Below are 27,008 nucleotides of genomic sequence, written 5' to 3' on the forward strand. Positions count from 1 at the left end.
GCTGTGCATTCCTGGTCATGGTGGTGCTGTGGAACCTCATGGGTGAATATTTCATTGCAATACATGGGGAATAACATCACTGTAAAAAATATATCATCAATGCAAGTTAGAAAGTCCTAGCTTCAATTGAGCAACACCTGGGGACAAGAAAAACAGGGTTCACAATCTGGGTAAGATGAACCGATGATTCTGTAGATCAACAAGAATTATAGAAGACAACGCCAGGTCTGTGTAACTTTTGGATGAGGGTCACCAAATGTGATTGTAAACATAAGAGCAGGTAACTGATTTTGGTTTTGCTTTTATTTGACTGTTGTGTTTTGATGTGCTTTTTAATAGTTTTTTAAAAATAAGTTTTGAAGTTTAGTTAAATTGATCTGAAATGATTTTGAAAGTCATTAAATCAATTTTAAAATTACTTCAAAAGACGATGCCTCAAAAAGGACCTCCATCACCCAGGGCATGCCCTCTTCACATTGCTACCATCGAAGAGCCTGAAGTCCCACACTCAGTTTCAGGAACAGCCTTTCCCCACTGCCGTCAGATTTCTGAATGGACAGAGAACCCATGAAAATTACCTCAGAATATTTTTCCCTTTCTTTTTTGCACTACGTATTTAATTTAATTTTCTTTTTTTACATGTACTTACTGTATCTTATGGTTGTTATTGAGTATTGCAATGTACAGCTGCTGCAAAGTAACAGATTTCACGACATATGCCAGTGGTATGAGAACTGATTCTGATTCTGAAGTCCCTTGTTGTTAGGAACTGCTGTCAGAAGATTAGTTGCAGCTGACAGCTCGCTCCTCAAAGTCAATTAGCTCTGACTCTGCAAAAACACAGCCCAAGCGCAATGTAGCGAATGAAGTTAAACTTCTGTAACTGCTATGTCATTTTTCAGACCATTAAGGTACAGGAAAAAACAAAACTTGCATTTAAATAAGAATAAAATCTCTGGGGATTTAATAGTAGAACTATAGGGTTCTAATTCTCTGTAAAGCTAGAATGATGAATTTGATTAGATTTAATTTTGTTTATTGACATAGTTATTGGGATAGAAGAAATGAAAATTTGTAAAATTTTGTTAAACGTATTGCTGTTAAACATTTAATGGTCTTATTTAACAGAGAGTAGAAGAGGAGGCTCTGGTCAAAAATAACAATGCTTGCAAAGATTATCTGATTGAAGCTATGAAGTATCACTTGCTTCCTGTTGACCAACGTGCATTAATGAAAACAACCAGAACACGTTTAAGAACACCAGCCAGTGTTCCAAAGGTAAAAAGAACCTAAGGATTGTAGTTGGGCAGCCACACACATCAGATATTGCCACATCCACGCTATTCTGACCAGATTTTGTAATGTCTTTGCTTCTAAGTCCCTTTCTATTTACTCTAGCGGTAAGTGTGTCAGACAAATACCATCTTTTTTGAGTATGATATGTAGGAATTATGTAGGAGTGAATCAAATACTGTAAATTGCCCAACTGGGTAAATTGATAACTGCTTGCATCTTCTATTACAGAAAGCATGTAAATTTTTGTGACAAAATCAGGCAGGATATTAAGGCAAGTTTCATTAATAACCATTTAGACTACATATCAAAATAATGTAAGATGCTGTGTTTTCCTCTTTCTAACAATTGACTGGGAGTATTTTTTTTTCCCTCTTTGTATCCCTCCTTTGGTTTTTGAATAATTGCATGATTTCAGTTGAGAGAAGGGCACATATGCACAGTTGTCTGGGCATATTGTTTTCCTTACAAATGTAATATAGCAATGTTAATTATTTCTGCTCCGGCTGGGGAAGTAAAGCAGAACTGTGAATATGTGTTTCCATTTTCAGGTACTGGTGGTGGTTGGTGGTCAGGCACCAAAAGCTATTCGTAGTGTGGAATGTTATGATTTTGCAGAAGAACGTTGGTATCAAGTTGCTGAACTGCCTTCTCGAAGATGCAGAGCAGGTAAACATTAATTAATTAATCTATAGGTATGCATAATCTGATTTCCAGAAATGAATTGTATAAAATGATGCCCCAAGAAGTGATTGACCGCTGACAAAGTTATATTCCCCATTCTCAATATCATTGTATATGGCGTGATGTTAGAGATGATGTCTAGTATGCATCTTGGACCATCGTTCACAAAGTGTCTAATAAATCTAAGCAGGAGAAATGGGAGAAGTTGTCACTGGCATCTGGAGAACTAATTAATTATTTGGCTTTGCTGGAACAATTATGAAGCAAGATTTGAATAACAATAGAAGGAAATGTTTGTATATGCATACCTTACCATTTTAAACATTCCAAAATGATTTGTATATAGTTATTAACGGTACAGTGCATTCCAGTTAATTGGAGCACATCGAGAACAGTACATTTCAGCCAATTTCAGTGGTCGACCCAATTACCTGAAGTTTTATCGAAATAGTTCAAAAGATGTAAAAAGACAAACTACCAATATTTCTGAATAACAAGTTATGTATTTAAATGAAATACAGAACAAATTGGAACACTAGCAATACCACTACAGTACTATAAACTCTCAAAAAATTCTGGAGGAACTCAGCAGACCAGGCAGCATCTATGGAAAAAGGGTATGGTTGATGCTTCAGGCTGGTGTTTTGTGTGTGTTACTTGGATTTCCAGCATCTGCAGATTTTCTCTTGTTTGTGACAGTACTATAAAAATGTGCATTACTTCCTAATAGTTATTGTTGGAGGAATTAATCTTGTGAATGCATTCTTTTGATTCTAAATGAACAAAATTAGAGTAGCCACCTAGTGTAGATAATGGACTGCCTTCATACAATGCTGTAGACAATTGCATTTCCAAATCTTCATTTTCAGTGTAACAGTTAAGATGGTGGTCTATACCTTCAAATTCTTTGTCGTTCCAAACTTGTTGAAGTAATGAAATTGTTTAATTTTCACTCCTGGACATTTCTGGCATCTCCAAGCCTGAGTATTTGAAACTGCAGTGAGCAAAAGCAGTTCTGAATTGTCGTACTGCTTAGTTCTTGACAACTATCAGTGACAAAAATCATTGCTTTTTGAACGCAAGTGCATGCAGCGGATGCTATTTAAAAACTGCTCTGAGTACAGTGTAGTGTCTACGGCCACACAAGTGCACACGTCTGACGTTAGTTAGAAACTGTTTGGCTACGGTCTCTTGCCCTAATTAAGCAACAGATTGTCCAAATTAACGAAGGGAATCCTGGCTATTTTCTTAATTAGTTTGTGTTCCTTAAGAGTTGTCCCAAATGAGCAGCAAACCCGATTAACTGATAGACAAATTAACCAGAAGCCACTGTATTTCACATCTCATTGAGAGTGTCTCTGTTATTGTAATATTTCATCTGTAATTAACTTAAGTAGCAGTGTATATCTATTTTGGATTGAGCGTCACTGAGAACTGTACTCTCAAAACCAGCATATAAGGCATTTTGTAGAGAGGTCTTGTTTGTATTGAATTATGACATAGCTATGCTAGGAGTGCCTGTTACTGGATGCTGGACATTGGAATATACACCAAACAGTATAAGAATAAAATTAACAGCAGAGTTTACAAAACTCCTAACTTGTGTTATTGAACTGTTTTAATAACCAAAATAAATGTAAGTTATTTAAATTGGGGAAAGCCCAGTCATGTACAGTAGTTGAAATTATGGAAAGATAAGTTGTGACCCTGGTCGCTGCTGTACATAACATGCATATTGTATTTGTTCTCTCACGTTACCAGTTGTAACAAAGATAAATAGCTAAGTAAATGTGCATATATGTAGCTTCATTATTACCATTCAATTTATCTTTGAAATAGCTGTTCATGTTAATTGAATTTAAAAAAAAGAATTTGATTTATGCAGTGCATTTCACTGTAATGTGTTCCTATAATCCGACTATGATGTCCCAAACTACTTTACAGGTACAATATTACAGGGCTTTGCTGAGGCCAGGGTACAATTGACAATATTGGCTAGTTTATTTAAGGATGTACTTGCTTTGGAGAAGACAAAACAAACGGTCACACAGCATCAGAAGTTAGGGTTGAACCTTGATGATTGGTGATGTGAGGAAGTGTTTCGTCTAGCTGAGCCACTGTGCTGCTTTTGACCAAGTTATAACCTAGAGTTGTCAGTCCTGCCTGAGTAATGGCATCTTTAGACCTAGAAGGCCATAAGCTCAATGTATTATTCAGGGAGTACTGTACTTGCCTCAGAAGGCTACAAGCTCAATGTAATGGAGTACTATACTGTTACCTGTGCTATCCATTGATTACACAGCCTCCTCCTAACTCCTTTCAAAGCATACTAAAGATTCCATTGCACTCGTTTGAGGAGGAGCAGGGGCTTTCAAGCCAATATTTCACTAACGTGTCCACAAATCATTGGATTTGCCACATTGTGCAATGATACACTTCAGAAGGACTTTGGCTGTAAAACACCTTTCAATCTTATGTAAAGCCACTGTACCTTGGTTAGAAAGCACAATGCACCGACACAGTAATGGAGCATTAGGTGAATGTAACAGGCTAAAAGCCTTGGTGACTTTTTTCCCTTAAGGATGTATGATAGAATAACTTAGCTTTAAATTATCTTTATTGCTGTAGTGGAGAACAGGGTGTATCTCCTGATTATTATTGTAGTATATTAGGGCGGAGGATAACTTGTGAACAGCAGAGCTTAGTATATGCAATTCAATGTGAACAATGCCATATTATATTTATAGGGGAGACGGTCAACAGTCCAAGAGTCAGACGCACAGGGCACCTCAGTAATATTGCAAGGGAAAACCAGAACAGACACGTAGGGTAACGTTGGTAAAAATGTACATAATCACAACCACCGACATTGAGGTGGGGTTTCACTTTAAGAAGTGATGATGTAATTATGTAAAGAGTGTTACTGCACTTTGTGTTCAGGTTTGGGAGTTCAATAAATGTGTTCTTATAGATTTTCTCAAGTATAAAATTCCTTGCACCATTTTACAGACACCTCCAGCACAACAGGAGCACTCCTTTCAGATCCTGGGCCTGGAAACGTGGCATGAACTGGTCAAACCTTCAAAAGAAAAGAGCAGCAAGGAAATGGATTGAAACATTACAAACCTTTGCCCCAAATGGTCTTAAACAAAGCCCAAAAACCTACGCCAAAAAATAAAACCTACTCCCCCAAGTGGCCAAAACTGGGCCTAAAAATGCTGATGGATCTATAAAATTAGGGTGGTTCCCCTTTAATTTAATCCTGAGGGCCCATGATTAAGCTAGGATTAAATTGGGAGTTGTTTGGCGACGTGGATCGAAGGGCCACAAGGGCCTATTCTGTTCTGTAGCTCAATCAATCAATAAATTTGAAAGTTGGGTACATGATGTGGATCATTATATCACTGGCACTACAGTTCAGTGAACAAACATGGAACCAAATCTTGCAGAAATTTCTCCTTTTAGATTTCAGCTCAAAATTCATACTGATTCAAATCGAAATAGATAAAACAGTGAAGCATCATGATGTGCAGCAAATTACAAGGCTTATGAATGAGCATAATGAGGAAGGAAATGGGACAACTTGAAAACAACTTAAGCACAGAAATAGAAATCAATATTGGAAAGAAAAAATTTAAAAAAGATCAAATTTTATAAATTTCATAATTCATCCTTAGCAGGATTTAGTTTTTCTTTGTGAGCCATAACTTTCTTTTATCAAATTTAATTTAATTACCGTTGAATTTTGCCTCAAGGATTTGAAGCTATTTGAAGTTGGGTGAACTGTATAAGGGTGAAGTGGAACAAATAGTCAAGCAATTTTGGATGATTTGCAATTTGGACGATATCTCAACTTTAAAATAACCTGAGCGATTTAAATATTGCATAAGTTATACATCACTGCTAAAATGTAAAAGCTGATGTTTTGCTGGTAACATTATTTTTTCAGATTTTTTTGAGTATGTGACATAGTCAATAGCTAATGCAATGAGTGATTTCTTAGTATAGCTTATAATATTGAAAGAAATGATTGCAAGATTAAAACTGGAGACAGTAAGATCTATCCTGCAATATTCCTTTTAATGCACTGTCCTTTGATTTTGTGATAATCAAGCTTCCTGTTCTCATCAAAGCCATTTAAATATTCAACACAAAATTTAGTTATTTAATAAACATACTCTGTTATTAACTACTGAAATAGGAAGCCAAAATGTATGTTATTTTATATTCTGTTAACACAGGTTTACAAAATGAAATAACATCAAAGTTATTTAACATTTTCAGTCTCCCCAGATTGATCATCTGAAACTACATAGAGAGGCTTAGGGAGAGAGAGTGCAGAAACAAGCCCTTTGCACCACATAACATCCATGTGTCACAATATAACACAAGGTTTGCTCATCAATGCCAGTGTTGTTTGTACAGTATCTGTACGAAGAACAATTAAGTAAAATGTACAGTATGGAAGATAAAGTTTTTCAAACAGCCATTCATGTACAACTATGGAATTAAAGAGCTGCAGTTTTATTTTGGTGACACTGTGATCAATGGCTTAAATTGCATCTTCATCCTTATTTGCAGGTGTGATGTGTATGGGTGGGCTGGTGTATGCTGTTGGAGGTTTCAATGGCTCATTAAGAGTGAGAACAGTTGATTCATATGACCCAGTCAAAGACCAGTGGTTCAACAATGCTAACATGCAGGACAGACGCAGTACTCTGGGAGCCGCAGTGCTGAATGGAATGCTGTATGCAGTTGGAGGGTTTGATGGGAGTACAGGTATGTCAAAATTGTGACACTAGTCTTCCATGTTGCTGTGCAAAGTACAGTGTATTCATGCATGGATATGTTTTCAATCTTTGTAGCCTGTCAATCTCCTGTTCTTTTAGTAAACAAAGAGATTGCGAGCTATGGTCATTTTTGTCTGGAATATTTAACTATAAGCCTCTACTTAACATCATCTGCCCAAATTGAGGCACATTCTAGGTTGATGGAGGTGAAAAAATAGTGGATCTTGGTGAACCTTCTCAAGCTTCTGCTAACTATCCATAAAAAGGGTATGAGTGTGAATGACCAATGAAAACACAATTCAGTATTCTAATACAGCTTGCAGATTTTTTTTTGGAACAGTCACAAGTTACCTGGCCCAAGATTTGCAAGACAATGCTTATTCATATCCATAAAAGAAATGAGTGCAAAGGGGGATTATTTTTAATGGAAAATGAGTGTAAGTTGAGCATTCGGATAGGAATTAAAATATCATATTAAAGGCCTAGCAACACACACAAAATGCAGGTGGAATGCAGCAGGCCAGGTAGCATCTGTAGGAAGAGGTACAGTCGACGTTTCGGGCCGAGACCCTTAGTCCTGACAAAGGGTCTTGGTCCGAAACATTGACCGTACCTCTTCCTATAATGCTGCCTGGCCTGCTGCATTCCACTAGCATTTTGTGTGTGTTGCTTGAATTTCCAGCATCTGCAGATTTCCTCGTGTCTGCAATATTAAAGGCACAGCTCAGATTTGATGGCAGTCTAAATTTCTTTATTTTTGTTTCCCTCCTAATTGTATAGATGACTTATTGAATTCCATTCCACACTTTTCCATGTAATTATCATGAACTCATAAGTTTTATATTGCTTGTCCAGTACCATGGGCATCTGGGCTGGCTATTGAGATGTAGAATGGCTATGCTGATTAATATTTTGTATTAATTATATTTGAACAATGCCTTCCGAAATCGGTAACCTGAATGCCTATCTTCGCAGTCTTTAACGTTGCTACATTTTGCAGGTTTATCATCTGTGGAGGTGTACAATGCTAAAGCAAATGAGTGGTCCCACGTAGCTCCGATGAACACCAGAAGAAGCAGTGTTGGTGTAGGAGTTGTAGGAGGTAAGTACTGCCGATCCTGTCTTGTGCAATAAATTGTACATGTCCTTTAATATTTTGACATTTAATGCACAATGATGAATAATACAGGACAGTGAGTTGATGGAATGAAAAAGCAAGGTGGTGGATTCACTGGAGGTTATTGGAATTGGTTTATTACTGTCACACATACTAAGGTAAAGTGAAAAGCTTGTCTTGCATGCTGTTTGTACAGGTCAAATCACAATACATTGAACTGGAACAGGGAGAACTTGCAACCTTTATTTCAGATTTCAGCCATCTGCACTTTTAAAAATATTTTCATTTATTAGTGAATTGATGGTTCTTGCTCGGGGACCCAATACATTGATTTTTTTCCCCAGAGATTATGGATTATGGATGCCAGGCTGTCAGTTTTCTTAAAAAGTACTAAAGCTGGTACCATAAACAAGAGAAAATCTGCAGATGCTGGAAATCCAAAGCAACACACACACAAAATGCTGGATGAACTCATCAGAAGACCTGTAGAAGGTCCTGGGCCTGAAACATCGAATGTTTACCCTTCCATAGATGTTGTCTGGCCTGCTGAGTTTCTCCAGCGTTTTGTGTGTGGAAACTGATACCAGCTGGGTGTCCTTCTGGTGCTTATCAACATTTAATCTCAGGCATTTGCTCCGACACTAAATTGCAAACGCTTAATAATTGCAACAAAAATAAATAGAGCAAAAGACAAATAATGAGGATTTTCCGAATGAAGCTGCTCTTAGAAAGTTGAGTGTGGGTCTTTGGGCTCCTGTATCTCCTCCTCGATGGTAGGAGGGCGAAGTGGGCATGTCCGGAGTGGTGAGGGTCCTTAATGATGGATGCTGCCTTCTTGATGCAGCACCTCTTGAAAATGTCCACGGTGGTAGGGAGGTTGTAACTGAGCCTCCCATCCTCTGCACAGGATTGTAAGATGAGGGGGTGATGAGCACAACACTCCTTTGAGGGCATCTTCAAGAGGCAGTGCCTCAGGAGGGTGGCGTCCCTCACCATCTAAGGATATCCCCCTTTTCACATTACAACCATTGGGGTGGAGTTGGAGGGCCATGAAGACCCACACTCACCACAGTTTTAGGAACGTTTTTTTTCCCCCTTCTGCCATCAGGTTTCTGAACAGTCCATGAATACAAAGTCATTATTTGTCACTATTTATCTGTTTTTGTAACTTGTAGTAGATTTTGCCTTGCGTTGTACTGCTGCCACAATAAGACAAATGTCATGAATTGTGTGAGTGATGATAAACCTGATTCTTATATCAGTCTCTATTATGGACTGAGAGGGGGAAGGAGGCAGGGAGAGGGGAATCATGATTGGGCGGAGGGAAGGGAGTGAAAGGTACCAGAGAGACATTCTGTAATGATCAATAAACCAATTGTTTAGAATCAAGTGACCTTGCCTGGTGTCTCAGGGCTGGGTGTGTCTGCGCCCTCCCACCCCAGCATTCCTTTGCTGCCACCTGTCCCACGTCCCTCATGTTCACTCCACCTCACCTGTCCCACATCCTTCATGTTCACTCCACCTCACCTGTCCCACATCCCTCATGTTCACTCCACCTCACCTGTCCCACGTCCCTCACGTGGAACTCCACCTCACCTGTCCCACATTCCTCATGTTCATCCACCTCACCTGTCCCACGTCCCTCATGTTCACTCCACTTCACCTGTCCCACATCCCTCATGTTCACTCCACCTCACCTGTCCCACGTCCCTCATGTTCACTCCACTTCACCTGTCCCACATCCCTCATGTTCACTCCACCTCACCTGTCCCACGTCCCTCATGTTCACTCCACCTCACCTGTCCCACACCCCTCGTGGAACTCCACCTCACCATTCCTAACATCGTTTGCTCCTGTCAGGTTTATGAACTTGCTTTCCACTCCATGTTGCAAATTCAGTACCGTGTAAAAGTCTTGGGCACATGTAAATAATGTTCACTAAAACCTTTACACAGTACTGTATATCAGTGATAATAATTCTGATTGTGAATCACGGAAGTGTTGTTTAATTCACTTACCTGTTTAATGAGATGCATCGCAGGTATTTATCATGAATGTTATTCTATGATTGGTGGCACTGATGTTATTCTAGAAGGTACTGGCTCTGCTGAAATGGGTGACAAGCTATATATTAAAAAAACATATTTATGCCTGATTTGGTTTCTTCAAAGAATGTATTCTTCAAAGAAAGAGAAAGGCTTGCAGCCTCCCAGTTAACAGTATTGAATAAATTTGTGAAGTACTTGCCGCCTTGGTTGAAATGATGCTCCAAGTATCTTTATTTTCCTTTTGGGTATCTGCTTCAACTGTCTTGTTCATGATCAACAAAAGACAATTTAATTAAATGGAAGATCAGAATTGGATGTAGAGATTTTGTTTTCCTCTCCCTTCTTCCCTATGAAACTTGTTGTACAGTTATAGTTTTTGATCTGTTAATCACTCGGCTGATGGCTACGTAAGCTATTGAATGGAAGCATTTCAGCAGACCCACATCAAGTGATCAGTAGATTTCTACATGTCAGGACTTCAACAACAACTACACCTTAGCAGTTTTAAATCACGCCTTTAACATGGTGAAGTTTCCTAACGTGTTTCACAGGAGCTAAGTACAGCAAAGTATGGTGCTGGTCTGTAAACAGAGACATTCAGGGGAGATGACCAAAACTTTGCCTCAGGCGTTTTGATAAAAAACTTAATAGTTTCAGAGACCAGAGGTTGTGGTGGAATTCCAGATCTCAAGGCATTAGTGAAATGCAAGAGAGCAGTTTTGGATGACACAAAAGATCTCAAGAGCTAGGGGGAGATTAAAAACATGGATAGAAATTGAATATTGGAGCCCTGTGCAGTAATTACTGCAATAACTGACACCCACTGACTCAGCCTGAGCATTTTTTAGCCCCATCCCGATCTGGTAGCCTGTGCATAAACACATTTGACAAAATGTCATGGATAGAACATCAGAAGGTGTTTTAATCACTTTGGACAATGTGGATTGAATGATAATCATCTTAACACTGGTCATTCTGGATTGGGACAGTTTATCAATTACTTTCAAGGCTGTGAATTCCAATGAGGAGGCAAAGATGAGTTAGTTGGATATCAGATGCTTGAACATCTGCCTTCCTGTTGGGCTGCTGGGCTTAGCACAAATCCTGGACTCTTGGATTTGCTTTGAATCCAGTCCTGTATGGGAGATATTCTTGATTGAAAAGGTACGTTAATATATTTATTTTATTTTGCTGCATTTTTAATTAATTTCCAGTACTTGAAGGTATTTTCAAGTATTTTTTTCCCTTTTTTTTTATATTTTATATCATTTAAATTTATTTGAAAAATTTTGCTTGACTTCATTACAATATATCAAACCATCCAAAAGCCTTTTACATCAGGAAGCTGTCAAAAAACTCGGAATTGAGGACTTCGAGATCCACGATCTAATGCCAAATTGCACTCAGAGGATGGATACAAAGCTGAGACTTTTGTTAAGTATAGCCTTGGGAGAAAGGGAGGTGGTGAGAGGCAGTGCTAAATGCTGCACTATCCAGTTCTATATCTGATCTATGAGAATTAATATTATACAAAATATAAGAATATTCTTCAGTCATAGTATTTCATGCCTGTTTCATGGATTTATTTAAAACAAGAAAGTGGAAATGTAGTCCTTTAATCAAGTCACTGAAATTTGTTGTTAGGTGTGCTGTATGCAGTCGGTGGCTATGATGGAGCATCACGACAATGTCTTAGCTCTGTGGAGGCCTACAACTCCGCCAAAAATGAATGGGCTTATATTGCAGAAATGAGCACACGTCGCAGTGGAGCAGGTGGGAAACTGGAAAATACAAAAGTACTTAGTTTTTGATATTTTAAGGAGGATGAAATGCGGGTCTATGGGTGAAGAACAATGCTTTGGAGAGCTTGCACAGACAATGGGGTGAAAAACTAGTGTTCTCTTTTATTCTGAGCCCATTAAAAGCAGAAATATATCCATTTATTGATATTTAGTTCCTGTAGTACAACAACATAGAAACATGTTTATAATATCTCTGGTTTTTCAGACACCTTTGAATATTAAAGTTGAATCTGGTGCATTCCCCGGCAGCACGTTCCAGAGTATATCTGCTTGCTGCAGATAGAAGTTTTTCCTTGTGTCACTTATTATTTTTGCCAGTCACTCATTGTTTGTAACTTGGTTCTTGATCCTTCTGCTAAAGGAAACCAATATTTTTCCTGCTGTTTATACCTTCATAATTTTAAAGATCTTAATCACACCCCATGCAGTCTCCCCCTTCAAGGGGAACAATTCCAAATTATCTGTTTTCCCTCATCCCTGAAATAATTTAGAGAAAATACTTTGGCGCACTCAAAAATCTTGTACATTTCTCTAGTCTGGAGTCCAGAACTAGACACAATAATGCTGTTATGACCAAACTAGTGTTTTTTAAAGTATCCTTTCTGAAAGGCATTGACCCAGAATGTCAACTGGTTATTCCCCTTTATGGAAGCTGCAAGACCCTGCTGAGTTCTTCCAAAGGTTTTATGTGTATTGCTTTTACAAAGATTCCTTCACTTGCATGTTGTTGCAGTTTATTTATAAAGACAAAGGTCTTTGTTCTTTTAGCCACTTTCTTAAGCTGCCTTGCCACTTCCAGTGAATTAAACACATAACAAAAGCCTCTGTGTTCTTGTACTCCTTTTACATATATGCCTTTTAGTTATATTGCAAGTTGTCCTTCCTTTCAAGTATAGCGTTTGGCATTTCTTTGTGTTAAATTAAATCTATCAGCTATTTCCCATTCCACCAGCTTGCCATTGAAGTCTTTTAATTTCATCCCCCTCCTCAGATAATCAACACCTGAGGTTTTGCATTTGCTCCAGTTTCAGAAATTACAGGCTGTACAGGCAAGTCTATGTCATTCATAGATAAGGAAAAATAAAATGTTCCCATTTGAAACTGCAAAAGCTACAGACGTAAGAAGTTTGGGCGCAGGTGTGGGTAACAAATGATTTGGCACAGACCAACTAAGTCAACATTCTGTGGGAGTTACCATTATTTCTTTGTCAACTGTGCTGTTTACTGTTAGTGGACAAGATGGAGCATAACAATGTATCATTCCAATGGACACAGAAAGAACCTCACTGTATGCTTCCATTAGTCTAGGAAAACCCTTCCATTTCTGTTGTTTCCTCGTAACAAATTTTATTGAAGCTCCTAAACCCTTTTTATTCCATGAGCTCTTATCTTGATGATATATCATGGGACACTTCATTAATGCCATTCGGAAGTCCATGTATATCATTAATATTGCTTTTCCCACATCAATCTCTGTTGCTTCATCAGAAGTCCAATTTATTTTGACACAATATGCCTTTGACATCCTGACTTCTACAAATCAGTCTACGTTTGAACGTAAATTAATTTCACTGGACAACAAGTTTTTTAAAAAAATTGTTGCTGCCTCAAATTTTTGTTTGTTTATGATAGAGTGCTTGAAGCTGAACACAAATATAATTTCAGACTGCTTGTATCACTTAGGAATTTGGAGAAACAAGAAATTAACTTCAATTGAATATAATTTCTTTAAATGCTTAACAGCGTTGAAGCTTTGCAATAGTTCAACTAAGCTAAAAATGTTTTATTGATGATTTTCATTTGTACTCTGTCCCTGAGGCTTCTTACTTAAGTGTCCAACATTGATGGATTCCAGCTGCCCTGAAGCCATTTCTCCATGAATGAAATGTCCTGGTGAAACCTTTCACCATGCTCATCACTGACAGTGCCAAGATTTGCAGGAAGAAGACTAAATGGGAATGCAGAAAATGAATCTTTAGTGACGCGTTGCATTTCATGGTTTTGTATGCTTCAAGCATGTTGTCAACCAGCTGCACATAGCTTGATGCTCTGTAGTTGCCAAGAAAATTTTCAACTACATCCTTGAATGCCTTCCATGCGATATTCTCCAGTCCCACTAGAAGTTCTGTGAATTGGCTGTCATTGATGACCTGTTGGCTCTGTAGACCAACAAAGATGCTGCCTCTAATCTTGGCATCAGTTATTCTGGAAAACACCTGAAATATCAAAATCCTTCAAGGATATTTTTGTGCCTGATGACAGCAGATTCCATCCTTGCAGTCTTGAAGCCACAAGACCATAAGATAAGAGCAGAATAAGGCCATTTGGCCCATCGAGTCTGCTCCACCATTTCATCCTAGCTGATCTAATTTTCCTCTCAGCCCCAATCTCCTGCCTTCTCCACCCCTTCATGCCCTGACCAATCAAGAATCTGCCTTAAATATACATAAAAGATTTGTCCTCCACAGCTGCCTGTGGTAAAGAATTCCACAGATTCACCACTCTCTGGCTAAAGAAATTCCTCCTCATCTCGGTTCTAAAAGATGCCCCTCTATTCTGAGGCTGTGTCTTCTGGTCTTAGAGTCTCTCACCATAGGAAACATCCTCTTCACATCCACTCTATAAATGCCTTTCACCATTTGATAGGTTTCACTGAGGTCACCCCTCATTCTTCTGCCTTCCAGTGAATACAGGCCCAGAGCCATCAAACGCTCTTCATATGACAAGCCATTCAATCCTGGAATCATTTTCGTGAACCTCCTTTGAACTCTCCCCAGTTTCAGCACATCCTTTCAAAGATAAGGGGCCCAAAATTGCTCACAATACTCACCAGAGATTTGTAAAGTTTCAGCAGTCCATCTTTGCCTTTATATTCTAGTTCTTGTGAAATGAATGCTAACATTGTATTTGCCTTCCTCACCACAGACTCAACCTGCAAATTAACCTTTAGGGAATCCTGCACAAGGACTCCAAATCCCTTTGCACCTTAGTTTTTTTTGTATTTTCTCTTCATTTAGAAAATAGTCAACCCTTTGATTTCTTCTACCAAAGTGCATGACCATACATTTCCTGACACTGTATTCCATCTGCCATTGGAGCCAATGACATAGGTAGGAAAAGGGAGAAGATCCTGAAAAAAGACTACAGGGAGCTGGGAAGGAAGTTGGGAAGCAGGACCTCAAATGTAGTGATCTCTTGATTACTTCCTGTGCCACATGACAGTGAGTATAGGAATAGAGTGAAGTGGAGGATAAATGCGTGGCTGAGGGATTGGAGCAGGGGACAGGGATTCAGACTTCTGGATCATTGGGATCTCTTTTGTGACCTGTACAAAAAGGACGGGTTGCACTTGAATCTGAGGGGGACCATTATCCTGGCAGGGAGGTTTGCTAAGGCTATTGGGGAGAGTTTAAACTAGAATTGCTGGGGGGTGGGAACTGAATTGAAGAGACAGAGGAAGGGGCTGTTGGCTCACAAATAGAGAAAGCTTGGAGACAGTGCAGGAGGGAGGATAGGCAGGTGATAGAGAAGGGATGGTTTGAGGTGTGTCTGTTTTAATGTAAGAAGCATCATGAGCAAAGTGGATGAGCTTAGAGTGTGGATCAGTACTTGGAGCTATGATATTGTGGCCATTACAGAGACTTGGATGGTTCGGGGGCAGGAATGGTTAGATTGCCAGCTATAGATGTTTCAGAAAGGACAGGGAGAGAGGCAAAAGAGCTGGGGCGTGGCACTGTTGATCAGAGATAGTGTCACAGCTGCAGAAAAGGAGGAAGTTATGGAGGGATTGTCTACGGAGTCTCTGTGTGTGGAAGTTAGGAACAGGAAGGGGGTCAATAACTCTACTGGGTGTTGTTTATAGACCACCCAACAGTAACAGGGACATCGAGGAGCTGATAGGGGGACAGATCCTGAAAAGGTGTAATAATAACAGGGTTGTTGTGGTGGGAGATTTTAATTTCCCAAATATTGATTGGCATCTCCCTAGAGTGAGGGGATTAGATGGGCTGGAGTTTGTTAGGTGTGTTCAGGAAGGTTTCATGACACAATATGTAGATAAGCCTACAAGAGGAGAGGCTGCACTTGATCTGATATTGGGAAATGAACCTGGTCAGGTGTCAGGTCTCTCAGTGGGAGAGCATTTTGAGATAGTGATCACAATTCTATCTCCTTTACCATAACATTGGAGAGGGATAGGAACAGACAAGTTAGGAAAGCTTTTAATTGAAGTAAGGGGAATTATGAGGCTATCAGGTAGGAGCTTGGAAACGTAAATTGGGAACGTCTCAGGCAAATGTACGGCAGAAATATGGTAAATGTTCAGGGGATATTTGCATGGCATTCTGCACAGGTATGTTCCAATAAGACAGGGAAAGGATGGTAGGGTACAGGAACTGTGGTGTACAAATGCTGTTGAAAATCTAGTCAAGAAGAAAAGAAAAGATTACGAAAAGTTCAAAAGAAAAAGGTAATGATAGAGATCTTGAAGATTATAAGGCTAGCAGGAAGGAGCATAACAATGAAATTAGGAAAGCCAGAAGGGGCCATGAGAAGGCCTTGGCAAGCAGGATTAAGCAAATTCCCTAGGCATTCTACAAGTATGTGAAACAAGAGGATAAGACATGAGAGAATAGGACCAATCAAGAGTGACAGTGGAAAATGTGTATGGAACTGAAGGGGATAGCAGAGATACTTAATGAATTCTTTGCTTCAGTATTCACTACGGAAAAGGATCTTGGCGATTGTAGGGATGACTTACAGTGGATTGAAATGCTTGAGCATATAGATATTAAGAAAGAGGATGTGCTGGAGCTTTTGGAAAGCATCAAGTTGGGTAAGTCTCTGGGACCAGATGAGCTGTACCCCAGGCTACTGTGGGAGGTGAGGGAGGAAATTACTGAGCCTCTGGCAATGATCTTTGCATCATCATTGGGGACTGGAGAGGTTCTGGAGGATTGGAGGGTTGCAGATGTTGTTCCCTTATTCAAGAAGGGGAGTAGAGATAGCACAGGAAATTATAGACCAGTGAGTCTTACATCGGTGGTTGTTAAGTTGATGGAAAAGATCTTGAGAGGCAGGATCTATGAACATTTGGAGAGACATAATATGATTAGGAATAGTTAGCATGGCTTTGTCAAAGGCAGGTCGTCCCTTATGAGCTTGATTAAATTTTCTGAGGATGTGACTAAACACATTGATGAAGGTAGAGCAGTAGATGTAGTGTATAAGGATTTCAGCAAAACGTTTGATAAGGTACCCTATGCAAGGCTTTTTGAGAAAGTAAGGAGGCATGAGCTCCAAGGGGAAATTGATTTGTGGATCCAGAACTGGCTTGCCCACAGAAGGCAAAGAGTGGTTGTAGACAGGTCATATTCTGCATGGAGGTCGATCACCAGTGGTGTGCCCCAGGGATCTGTTCCAGGACCCCTTCTTTTTGTGATTTTTATAAATGACCTGGATGAGGAAGTGGAGGGATGGGTTAGTAAATTTGCTGATGGCACAAAGGTTGGAGGTGTTGTGGATAGTGTGGAGGGCTGTCAGAGGTTACAGTGGGACATGGATAGGATGCAAAACTGGGCTTAGAAGTAGCATATGGAGTTCAACCCAGATAAATGTGAGGTGGTTCATTTTGGTAGGTCAAATATGATGGCAGAATATAGTATTAATGGTAAGACTCTCGGCAGTGTGGAGGATCAGAGGGATCTTGAGGTCCGAGTCCATAGGACACTCAAAGCTGCTACGCAGGTTGACTCTGTGGTTAAGAAGGCATACAGTACATTGGCCTTCATCAACCATTGGATTGAGTTTAAGAGCCGGGAGGTAATGTTACAGCTGTATAGGACCCTGGTCAGGCCCCACTTGGAGTACTGTGCTCAATTCTGGCCACCTCACTACAGGAAGGATGTGGAAACTATAGAAAAGGTGCAGAGAAAATTTACAAGGATGTTGCCTGGATTGGGGAGCATGCTTTATGAGAATGGGTTGTGTGAACGTGGCCTTTTTTCTTTGGAGCGACGGAGGATGAGAGGTGACCTGATAGAGGTGTATAAGATGATGAGAGGCATTGATCGTGTGGATAGTCAGAGACTTTTTCCCAGGGCTGAAATAGTTAACATGAGAGGGCACAGTTTTAAGGTGCTTGGAAGTAGGTACAGAGGTGATGTCAGGGTACGTTTTCTACTGAGAGTGTGGTGAGTGCGTGGAATGGGCTGCCGGTGACGGTGATGGAGGCAGATATGATAGGGTCTTTTAATAGACTCCTGGATAGGTACATGGAGCTTAAAAAAATAGAGGGCTATGGGTAACTCGGTAATTTCTAAAGTAAGTACATGTTCAGCACAGCATTGTGGGCCGAAGGGCCTGTATTGTGCTGCAGGTTTTCTATGTTTCTATTTCTTTGCCCTTACTCTAATGTAAGTCCTTCATTAATCTCTCTACTTCCTACCTGCCCCTCCACCTATCTTCATATCGTGTGCAAACTTTGCAACAAAGCCATCGATTCAATCATCCAAATCATTGACATATAATGTAAAAAGAATCTGTCCCTACACAGACCCATGTGGAACTAGTCACTGTCAGCCAGCCAGAATAGGCTCTCTTCATTCCCACTCTTTGCCTCCTGCCAATCAGCCACTGCTTTATCCATGCTGGAACAATACCACAGGCTCTTGTTCAGCAGCCTCATGTGGCAATTTGTCAAAGGCCTTCTGAAAATCCAAGTACACAACATCAATCCATTTTCCTTTGTCTATCCTGCTTGTTATTTCTCCAAAGAATTCCAACACATTTGTCAGACAAGATTTTCCCTTGAGGAAACCTGCTGACTACGGCCTATTTTTTGATGTGCCTCCAAGTACCCTGAGACCTCATCCTTAATAATCGACTCCAATATCTTGCCAACCACTGAGGTCAGATTAACTGGCCTATAGTTTCCTTTCTTGTGCCTTTCTCCCCTCTTGAAGAGTGCAGTGACATTTGCACATTTGACATTTCCAGTCTCCGGAACCATTCCAGAAACTAGTGATTCTTGAAAGATCGTTACTAATGCTCCACAATCTCTTCAACTACCTCTTTCAGAACTCTGGAGTGTACAGCATCTGGTCCAGGTGACTCATCTACTTTCAGACCTTTCAGCTTCTCTCTAGTTAGGGTAACTTCCATAATTCTGCTTTTGCCTTTGACAAGCCTAAGTCTCTGTACAGGTAATTTAACTCAGATTGAGTTATCAGATGAGGCTCACTTGATGTAAAAAGTTCAAAATCTGTATCAGTTTTGTTTTCCATTCCTGGCTCGTGCATCATGGGATCTTTGTCTGCCTCCTCTGGACTCCACGTCTCTGGTGGCCTCAGTACTGGAAGACTGTCGTCATATGGCACAGATCTCATGGCTGAAGGGAGACTGGGATATTTAGGTGATTTCTTATTTTTAAGCAGAGAAATCAGACACATTGGTCAGACAGAGAAAAGCAGTTTGTCACATGATCAGTTTGCTCTCACCATATCATCAGGCAGTGTACAGCATTGACTTCCGAGTTCTTCCGAGCCATCTTTACGATTGGCAGTGCAAGTTGCACAACAAATGTGAGGAACCCTGACTTTGTCTTAGTCACCAATTTTACACCAAAAGTAGAGCTCACAAGCTTTCTTACTCAGATGAGTCATGCTCCGTCTTGGAGATTTAAGCATACACTTGACGTAAATGTAACAAAGTATTGTGGCTCTTGCATCATTAGTGAGACATTTTTGTTTCACAAATACTCCTGAAAATACAATTACTTTATTATGAGTACACATAGTATACTATGTGTGTAGAGCATGTACACGTTTGTACATCAACATGATTGCAAACCGATATATGTGTAAATGCAATGCATGGAATGGTGTGCATGATGCTTTTATAGCCTTCCTAAAACCTGTCCTGTTGTGCAGCATCTGCCCTGCCTAAGCATGCCCAGGCATGTCTGGACAAGATAGAAAACTTCAACTTGCAGTGTGGCAACACTTTAAATGACTTGAATTATGAATTGAAATAACAAAGATCGGCAATTTCTAAAAATTGTCGTTGATAGGGAAATTTCATGATCAGCAGCCCAAAATCTGTAAGACATACCCAAAAGTATCGGGGAAGTCAAATCTTTGTTTGGTGTTATTGTTTGAACACTCCCATTGACAAATTGGTAATACAGGTATGTGGTTGGAGGGGTTACACCAGCATCCACTTTTATTATAATTATTATATAATTGTAATATTTGCAAAATTTCAGTCCTCAGCCATTACCCCTGAATATGCATATGTTTGAAAGATTATGGCCAAGGCCCTAACAACTTTCCCTCAGTGACCTCGGATTTATCGCATGTAGATTAGATGATTTTCTGATGTGCCCCTAACTTTTCTAATGCCTATCAATACTTAACCCATCCAGTGATCCAAATCCATTTTTCTTTGCTTAGACTCTAGCAACCATCTACCTTTGTAAAGCCATGTTTCTACCTCTATCAGTAGATTTCATTTTTGGTCTTTGATTGTCTCTTTGCAATTTATTTCCCATTTGCCTACCTATAGATTATTTTGGGATTCCCTTTTCTCTTTACTGTGCACTTTTTTAAAGTTCTTTCATTGATCTTTTTATTTATTTTTTTTATTTCTCTGAACTTTCTGACAGTTGATACCTGCAATTTTGTTAGACTCTGTTTTACTCACTTATAGGACATGCAAAAAGTTCTGGCTTTATTTTTCCTACTGTTCTTCCTCATAGAAATGTGACCAGATTGTAGCTGAAGTCATAAATGTCCCCAGTTTTTCAGTTATAGTTTTGCCTGATCCGAGTTTGGTCTCTCCAATATAGAGGTTACATTTTGTGCACCACATACATATCTTTTAATCACCTGGAAATTGTGCCCCTGGATAAGTCCAACAAAACAGTGTAAGTTTGAGACATTATTTTACCTTTAATATTAACTAAGGTTTTATCTCTTCATAAATGCTATTTGATCAGCAGAATATTTCTGGTATTCTCTTTTGTTTCCGATTTCTTGCAGTTGCTGTGTTCTGTATTTTGTGGTTCCAGTGCTTTTATTTTTATTAACTTCTCTCTTCTTCCCGTTGATCTACTTTACATTACCTCCAGACCTAGGTTAACAAGTACTCAAACTGCTCTTTTAGGACACAGCAGTGGCACTTCTGTCACCTGTTACGGATATTTGCTGTGATTTCTTGATCCTCCCCTTCTCTGTGACTTTAGTTTAACTTTTCCATCTTTGATGAAAGGTCTTTAAAATTTAGATTTTTTTCCTCTACACAAGTGCTGCTTGGCTTGACCTGCTGAGTTACTGCTTTTATTTCAGATTTCCAGTATCTCTGGTTGTTTTTAGCTTTTCAAGCTGATTGAATGTTGTTTTCTATAGTGTGATTGTCTTGCATATTTGTAATGTTTAAAGAATGTTATTCAGAAAAAGGATGCCAAATTTATTACTGTGACCAAATATGCATTTTGTCATTTGTGTTGAAAACCAGCTTTAAATGCGGTAATGGTGGCAGAAGGATTCTCAGGAGTATTCTTGATTCCCATCGTTTACATTCTTCCCTGATCCTTTAAGTTGTCTAGAAAGCTTGATTCGCGGCAGTTGTTTTAGGTGTTAAAATGTAGTACTTGGCTAATGGAAACAATATTTTAAGGAATTCAAAGGTATTGGATCTTCTCTGGTTTTCTGCAGGTGTGGGAGTTTTAAATGGTTTACTCTATGCTGTTGGAGGTCACGATGGCCCACTGGTGAGGAAAAGTGTGGAAATGTACGATGTCTCTACAAATACCTGGAAGCAGGTTGCCGACATGAATGTGTGCAGAAGAAATGCAGGTAGGAATGGTTAAATGAAAGATTGTAGGGTATTGTGTATGAGGGGCAGGAGTAATCTAAGCTATTTCTTTCTCTCTGTTGCAGGTGTTTGTGCTGTAAATGGTCTATTGTATGTAGCTGGTGGAGATGATGGTTCATGTAACCTTGCATCTGTGGAATATTACAACCCTGCATTAGATAAATGGATACTTCTACCACAATGTATGAGCACTGGAAGAAGTTATGCGGGTAAAAATCGTATTTGTTGGTTTTCTTGTCTTAATTTATAAAGCCATATTCTCCACATCTCAGCAGTTTAAATTTCCTTAGCGATTCCTTTCTATGAATTGATGCTCTTGTGCTCAAATGCAGTACATTTGTCCTAGAGACTGATTGCAGTATTTCATCTTTATAATCTACAATATCGGAAAAAATTAGTCTTGCAAATCAATATTTTTTTCATTGTTTACTTTCTTATTTTTCTTGTTAACGAATTATCTGGAAAATTTCCAGGAAGCCTTAAATAGTTTAGATGCAAAATTTCATCTTTGTTGTTGGACTTGCAATTTTTCGATACAAAAATGTGGGCAGTATTACCAGATTTCACAAAGACTATATAGATCATTATAGATCAACTTAATCAGCTGCTGCTGTTAAATGAGTGATACTGTAATTAATACAGTCATTATCTAAAACCTGTTGCAGGAGTCAGTTGTAATAAAACACTACCATGGTGGTTATTTGGAAATTCATTGGACAATTTGTGCATGTTTATCTATTCTAATTTTCAATTTGTTTTCTTGTTAACTTAATTTCTTATTGTGGAATGATTCAGAAATAAGTGCAAAGGGAGGGACTGCATCATCATTGATATGGCTCAAATTAGTAAGGCATGTTTAATTCCAGTGGTACAACAGCTATTAACAGTGGCATCACATTTTTTCCAGTGTAGAAAGATAAACAGCTTTTTTACTTTTCTCAGTAAAGAACTAGGAATTGTCAATCAGAAAAGTAATTGATTTTACATTGCAATTGTGTGCCATGTAAGAAATCCATGAATTATTAATTGAATTTCTCATGTCTGGCATTTCCTATGGTAAATTGGCAAATATCTGAGGAAATTATTCAAATTCAAGCTATTTTTTTCAAGTAATTAGAATTTATCCTTTGAAGCAAGCCCACATCCTTCACATAGATGAGGGTGAATGGCATACAGAACATATAAGGATATAGAACAAGATTGTCTAAGTGATTTGGAAAATGGAAGTAATGGAAATGATGCATCAAGCTCAATATTACTTGGATAAATCTAGTATGTAAAGAAATTATGTAAATCTAGGAAGGGAGTATTGACAAATTCAACAGAAGTCAACAAAACGTTTTGCTCTGTGCTATGATCCAGTGCAGCTAGAAATCAATTCAGCTGCAATGTTACTCCAAAGGACAAAACAGTCAAATAATATAACCCTCAAAGGTACACTGCCTTCAAAACAGAATTACCCCAGCAAAAGCCATTCTTCACAGAAACACAAGGGAAGAATAATCAGAATAATATTGTTACAACTTCCATTCCATGACTCTGTGCAGTAGGAATAAGCTCATAAAAGGCAGTCCTTTGGGATTGAGAAAGATCTTATTCTACTCCAGTTTTGTCATTTCTGAGCTGATTGACAAGGCTAATTTTGGAAGGGGCAAAATGTTCCACAAATGGGGCAGGAAGTGCCTGGTGGGCTGAGTGGATAATTTGCTCCTTCAACCAATTACACACTGTTTTCTTAGACTTCTCAGTATTTCTCAAGTAGTCCATTTCTACTTTGAATAGTCATGGGTCAGGATTCCCAAGAATCTGTAGGAATATAGATTTTTATTTTGAAAGAGCATATACCTGAGTCTTCTGTCCATCTGGTGATCTGTTTAACAGAGCTCTGATGGTGCCTCTGGAGTCAGGAATGTGAATGGTGTGGCTGTAAAACTCAGCCTGTTGTCTGTAACTGGGCCCGCAATGCCAGGGATAGAGACTTTAAAGAGAGCACATTGAGTGTCCTTCCAGAGAATTTTGCTGAAACATCTTTGGTGTTTTTCTATTGTCTTGAGGTGTCGAAGTACAGTGCAAGACTTGTCTTGTTTACTGTTCATACAGTTCAATTCACCACAACAGTGTGAGGTGGTACAAGGTACAACAATAACAGAATGCAGAACAGAGTGTTAAATGGAGAGAACATGCAGTTCAGGTTGATCATTAGGTGCAAGGTCATAGCAAAGTAGATTGTGAGGACAAGAGCCATTTTATTTTATTAGGGAACCATTCAGTCCCCAGAGCATCAGAACAGTCCTTAAGCCTAGTGGTATGTGCTTTCTGGCCTTTGCATCTTCTGCCCAGTGGGAGAGGGAGAAGAGGAATGTCTGGGGTGGGTTGATTTTTCATTATGCTGGCTGCTTTATTGAGGCAGCAAGAAGTGTAAACAGTTCATTGAGGGTAGTTTGATTTTCTTGTGATCTGCTGACTCCTCTCTGTGAAACTGAATCCATTACCCAGGCCAGGCTGTCTTCTCAGTACTACAATGCACATTTTGCTAAATACATCAACGGTCTTGAGTTTGAGAGCTTCGAGCTTCGAGTTCCTAGGTGTTGTTACGTACCCCGTAACTGGATTGCCAAACCAGCAGAAATGGATCACTCAGTTGGAGTCTGGATTACTAGAACTAAGAAAGTTTTATTAAAGAAACAAGCAACACAGTACTGTAATCAAAAGGATAATGAATGCAACAGTTCAGCAATGATAAACATACATGTACACAGAATTAAGATAACAGGATCAATCAAGCTCTATCGTTGTCTAAGGGGTAAATGACCAATTTCAAAGTGACGCAAAGTTCAGTTCAATTTTAGTTCATTTCATTTCGCAGACAGTGGGGGGAAGGAGAGAGAGAGCAAAACGAATGAGTATTCAAACGGCTTCCACACACAGACCTTCGCAGTCAGCTTTCGTGCGAGCCCTTTGTGATGTCATCTGAGGTCACCGACTGTGACCCCTCCGTTTCCAGATACGAATTGTTTCCCTGCGGTGAACCTGACACCCAGGCAAGGGTGGACACACACCAGGTTCCCGCCGATCGTGCCTTTCCACCCTGAGCGTCTATGGCTTGATCCCGTGATCAGCCTTCCAAAAGCTTCCCACCGACTTGTGAGAGGCGCACCGCTTCCAGGGTCTCGTTACCTCGGGTGTCGTGTGTGTCCTGCCTTAACGAACCTGTCCCTTTTTATCCCCCTGCGGGGGTATCGCCTGTCCATCACTTCAAACAGTTCAGGGTTCAAAGGGGGAGCCGCTCTTGACAGCTCTCCTTCCTTCATTAACATCTCCAAATGCTGCTCCATTGTTTTCCTTATCTCTCTCTCTCCTGAAGACAGGTGGCAGACCAACTGCTGATTCCACAGGACAGCTAACATCTTAATCTATGTGTATTCTTGTCACAGTGTGAACACCAACTGTAGCCTATCCAGATCCGGTCTGGTCTACAGAAAGTGGTGGATACAGTCCTGTCCATCACAGGCAGAGCCCTCCCCACCATTGAGCACATTTACAAAAAGCATTGCCACAAGGACGGAACATCCATCTTCAAGAACCCTTGCTGTCCAGACGGTGCTTGCTTCTCACTGCTGCCACTGGGAAGAAGGTAGAGGAACCATAGATCCAACACCACCAGGTTCAGGAACAGTTGTTAGCCTACAACAATCAGGTTCCTGAACTGACATAGATAATTTCACTCACCTACAAGACTCACTTTTAACAAAATTTTACCACTCATGTTCATACTATTCTTATATTTGCGACCAGTAGCACATCATATTTGCAAGACAAAGATTTACTTGCAATTTTTCCCCACTATACAACACTACCCAAAGGAGGAATGGATTTTTCCAGGCAGTCTCACTTGTGGTTCAGGGATATGGATGATGTATTTATGAAATCCTCTGCTTTCCTCCAATAAATGGCACCATACGTAACCAACCTTTTCTTTCTTTTCAGGTGTTACTGTAATTGACAAACCTTTATGACTAAAGTGTGCTGGAAATGGTGAATGCTGGATTCTTCATTGAAATGGTACTTAATGAAGTAGCTCAACTTTTTAGCACTTCTTTGCTAATGATTACATTAGAAGCAAGCATTTAAAGCAATGTGGAAAAGGACAGACAACCATGTCTTGTCAGCAAGAAAAGAAGATTATGATGATTGCACTTGATAGAAGCACTACATGAAAAGGGACTACATTACAGCTATTAGTGAGTAGTGTTGGAATGGAGACTTGATGTATAGGATTTAACATTTTAAAAGCTGCTATAGAAATACTGATTTTTGCTAGGCAAGATGGATTTGAGCATTGTGTCAAAGAAACAAACACATTGTTACGGATACTACAGGTTGTGGCCTCACAAAGCTTGTGAAAAGGAAGCAGGTTAGTGATTACAATTGTGTTACGGCAAATAAGTTGCTTCCATATGCCTGTCTATGGAAGCTGATATGCAAGGTGGTAACAGATACATTTGTGCTCCAGTACCATAATTTTGTCTATGTACGCTGTTGGTGCAGCACTTCAAAACTTGATTAAATATTTTAATTTATTTTTTATTTGGTACTGAGAAACTACCAGTTGAGAGTTCATAGTATTTGTAGGTAATGAGAGTTTAACACCAAGTTATTATATGGAGAAAAACAAAGACTGTACCAAAACTTTTGAATGCATTTTGAATTTTAAAGTACGTCTTTCAATTAATGTAAATGCAGGAAAATTTTGAATGTATAATTTGTTCTTTGTTTATTAAATAATGTCCACATTTTAATGCATTTCTACATTTCTGTAACTCTTGATTTACTTAGTGGTTCTTGGCATGAAGAATAGTGTTGCAAGTTTATATTATTAAATTTGTGTGTATTTTCCCTGAACTGCATGTAGTATTGCCATGTGCAGTATATTTACAATTTGCTGCTGTTTAATTTTGTGTAACACTTGCCAGTTTTGATTCGTATTCTGCATAAATATGACAAGGAATATGAACACTGATGAATATATTTGTTTGGGGAGGAAAACTGTTCCTGCATCACACTACAATTGTTTAAATAAAACTTTCTATTGTGTTTGATTGAAAGTTTTATCTTTTTGGTCTGAAAATCAAGTCAATAATTTTGAAGGTATAAGGATTAATACCTGTTTTAAAAAAGAGGAGATGCATTTGATACAAGCTTGACAGCCATTGATGTAACGTTCTATTGAACATAGAAATCTACAGCACATTACAGGCTCTTTGACCCACGCTGTTGTGCCGACCATGTAACCTACTGTAGAAACTGTCTAGAATTACCCTACCGCACAGCCCTCTATTTTTCCATGTACGGACCTAAGAGTCTCTTAAAAGACCTATCGTTTCCGCCTCTACCATCGCCG

General features: G+C 39.3%; 1 protein-coding gene across 7 annotated transcripts in view; it reads left to right on the plus strand.

The window, feature by feature from the left end:
• Nucleotides 1-26,695, plus strand: part of klhl2 (kelch-like family member 2) — a 165,789-nt gene extending 139,094 nt beyond the window's left edge. For all 7 annotated transcript variants that reach the window (XM_063046326.1, XM_063046327.1, XM_063046330.1 and 4 more), the window contains 8 exons: nucleotides 1,129-1,278; nucleotides 1,845-1,962; nucleotides 6,559-6,756; nucleotides 7,768-7,869; nucleotides 11,577-11,705; nucleotides 21,448-21,588; nucleotides 21,673-21,816; nucleotides 25,595-26,695. In XM_063046326.1, the coding sequence (XP_062902396.1) occupies nucleotides 1,129-1,278; nucleotides 1,845-1,962; nucleotides 6,559-6,756; nucleotides 7,768-7,869; nucleotides 11,577-11,705; nucleotides 21,448-21,588; nucleotides 21,673-21,816; nucleotides 25,595-25,623 (1,011 nt within the window). In that variant the 3' untranslated portion in view covers nucleotides 25,624-26,695. The remainder of the gene's footprint in view (nucleotides 1-1,128; nucleotides 1,279-1,844; nucleotides 1,963-6,558; nucleotides 6,757-7,767; nucleotides 7,870-11,576; nucleotides 11,706-21,447; nucleotides 21,589-21,672; nucleotides 21,817-25,594) is intronic.
• Nucleotides 26,696-27,008: the final 313 nt, after the last annotated feature.

Source organism: Mobula hypostoma, chromosome 4, assembly GCF_963921235.1.
Source record: "Mobula hypostoma chromosome 4, sMobHyp1.1, whole genome shotgun sequence".
NCBI classification, from domain to species: domain Eukaryota; kingdom Metazoa; phylum Chordata; class Chondrichthyes; order Myliobatiformes; family Myliobatidae; genus Mobula; species Mobula hypostoma.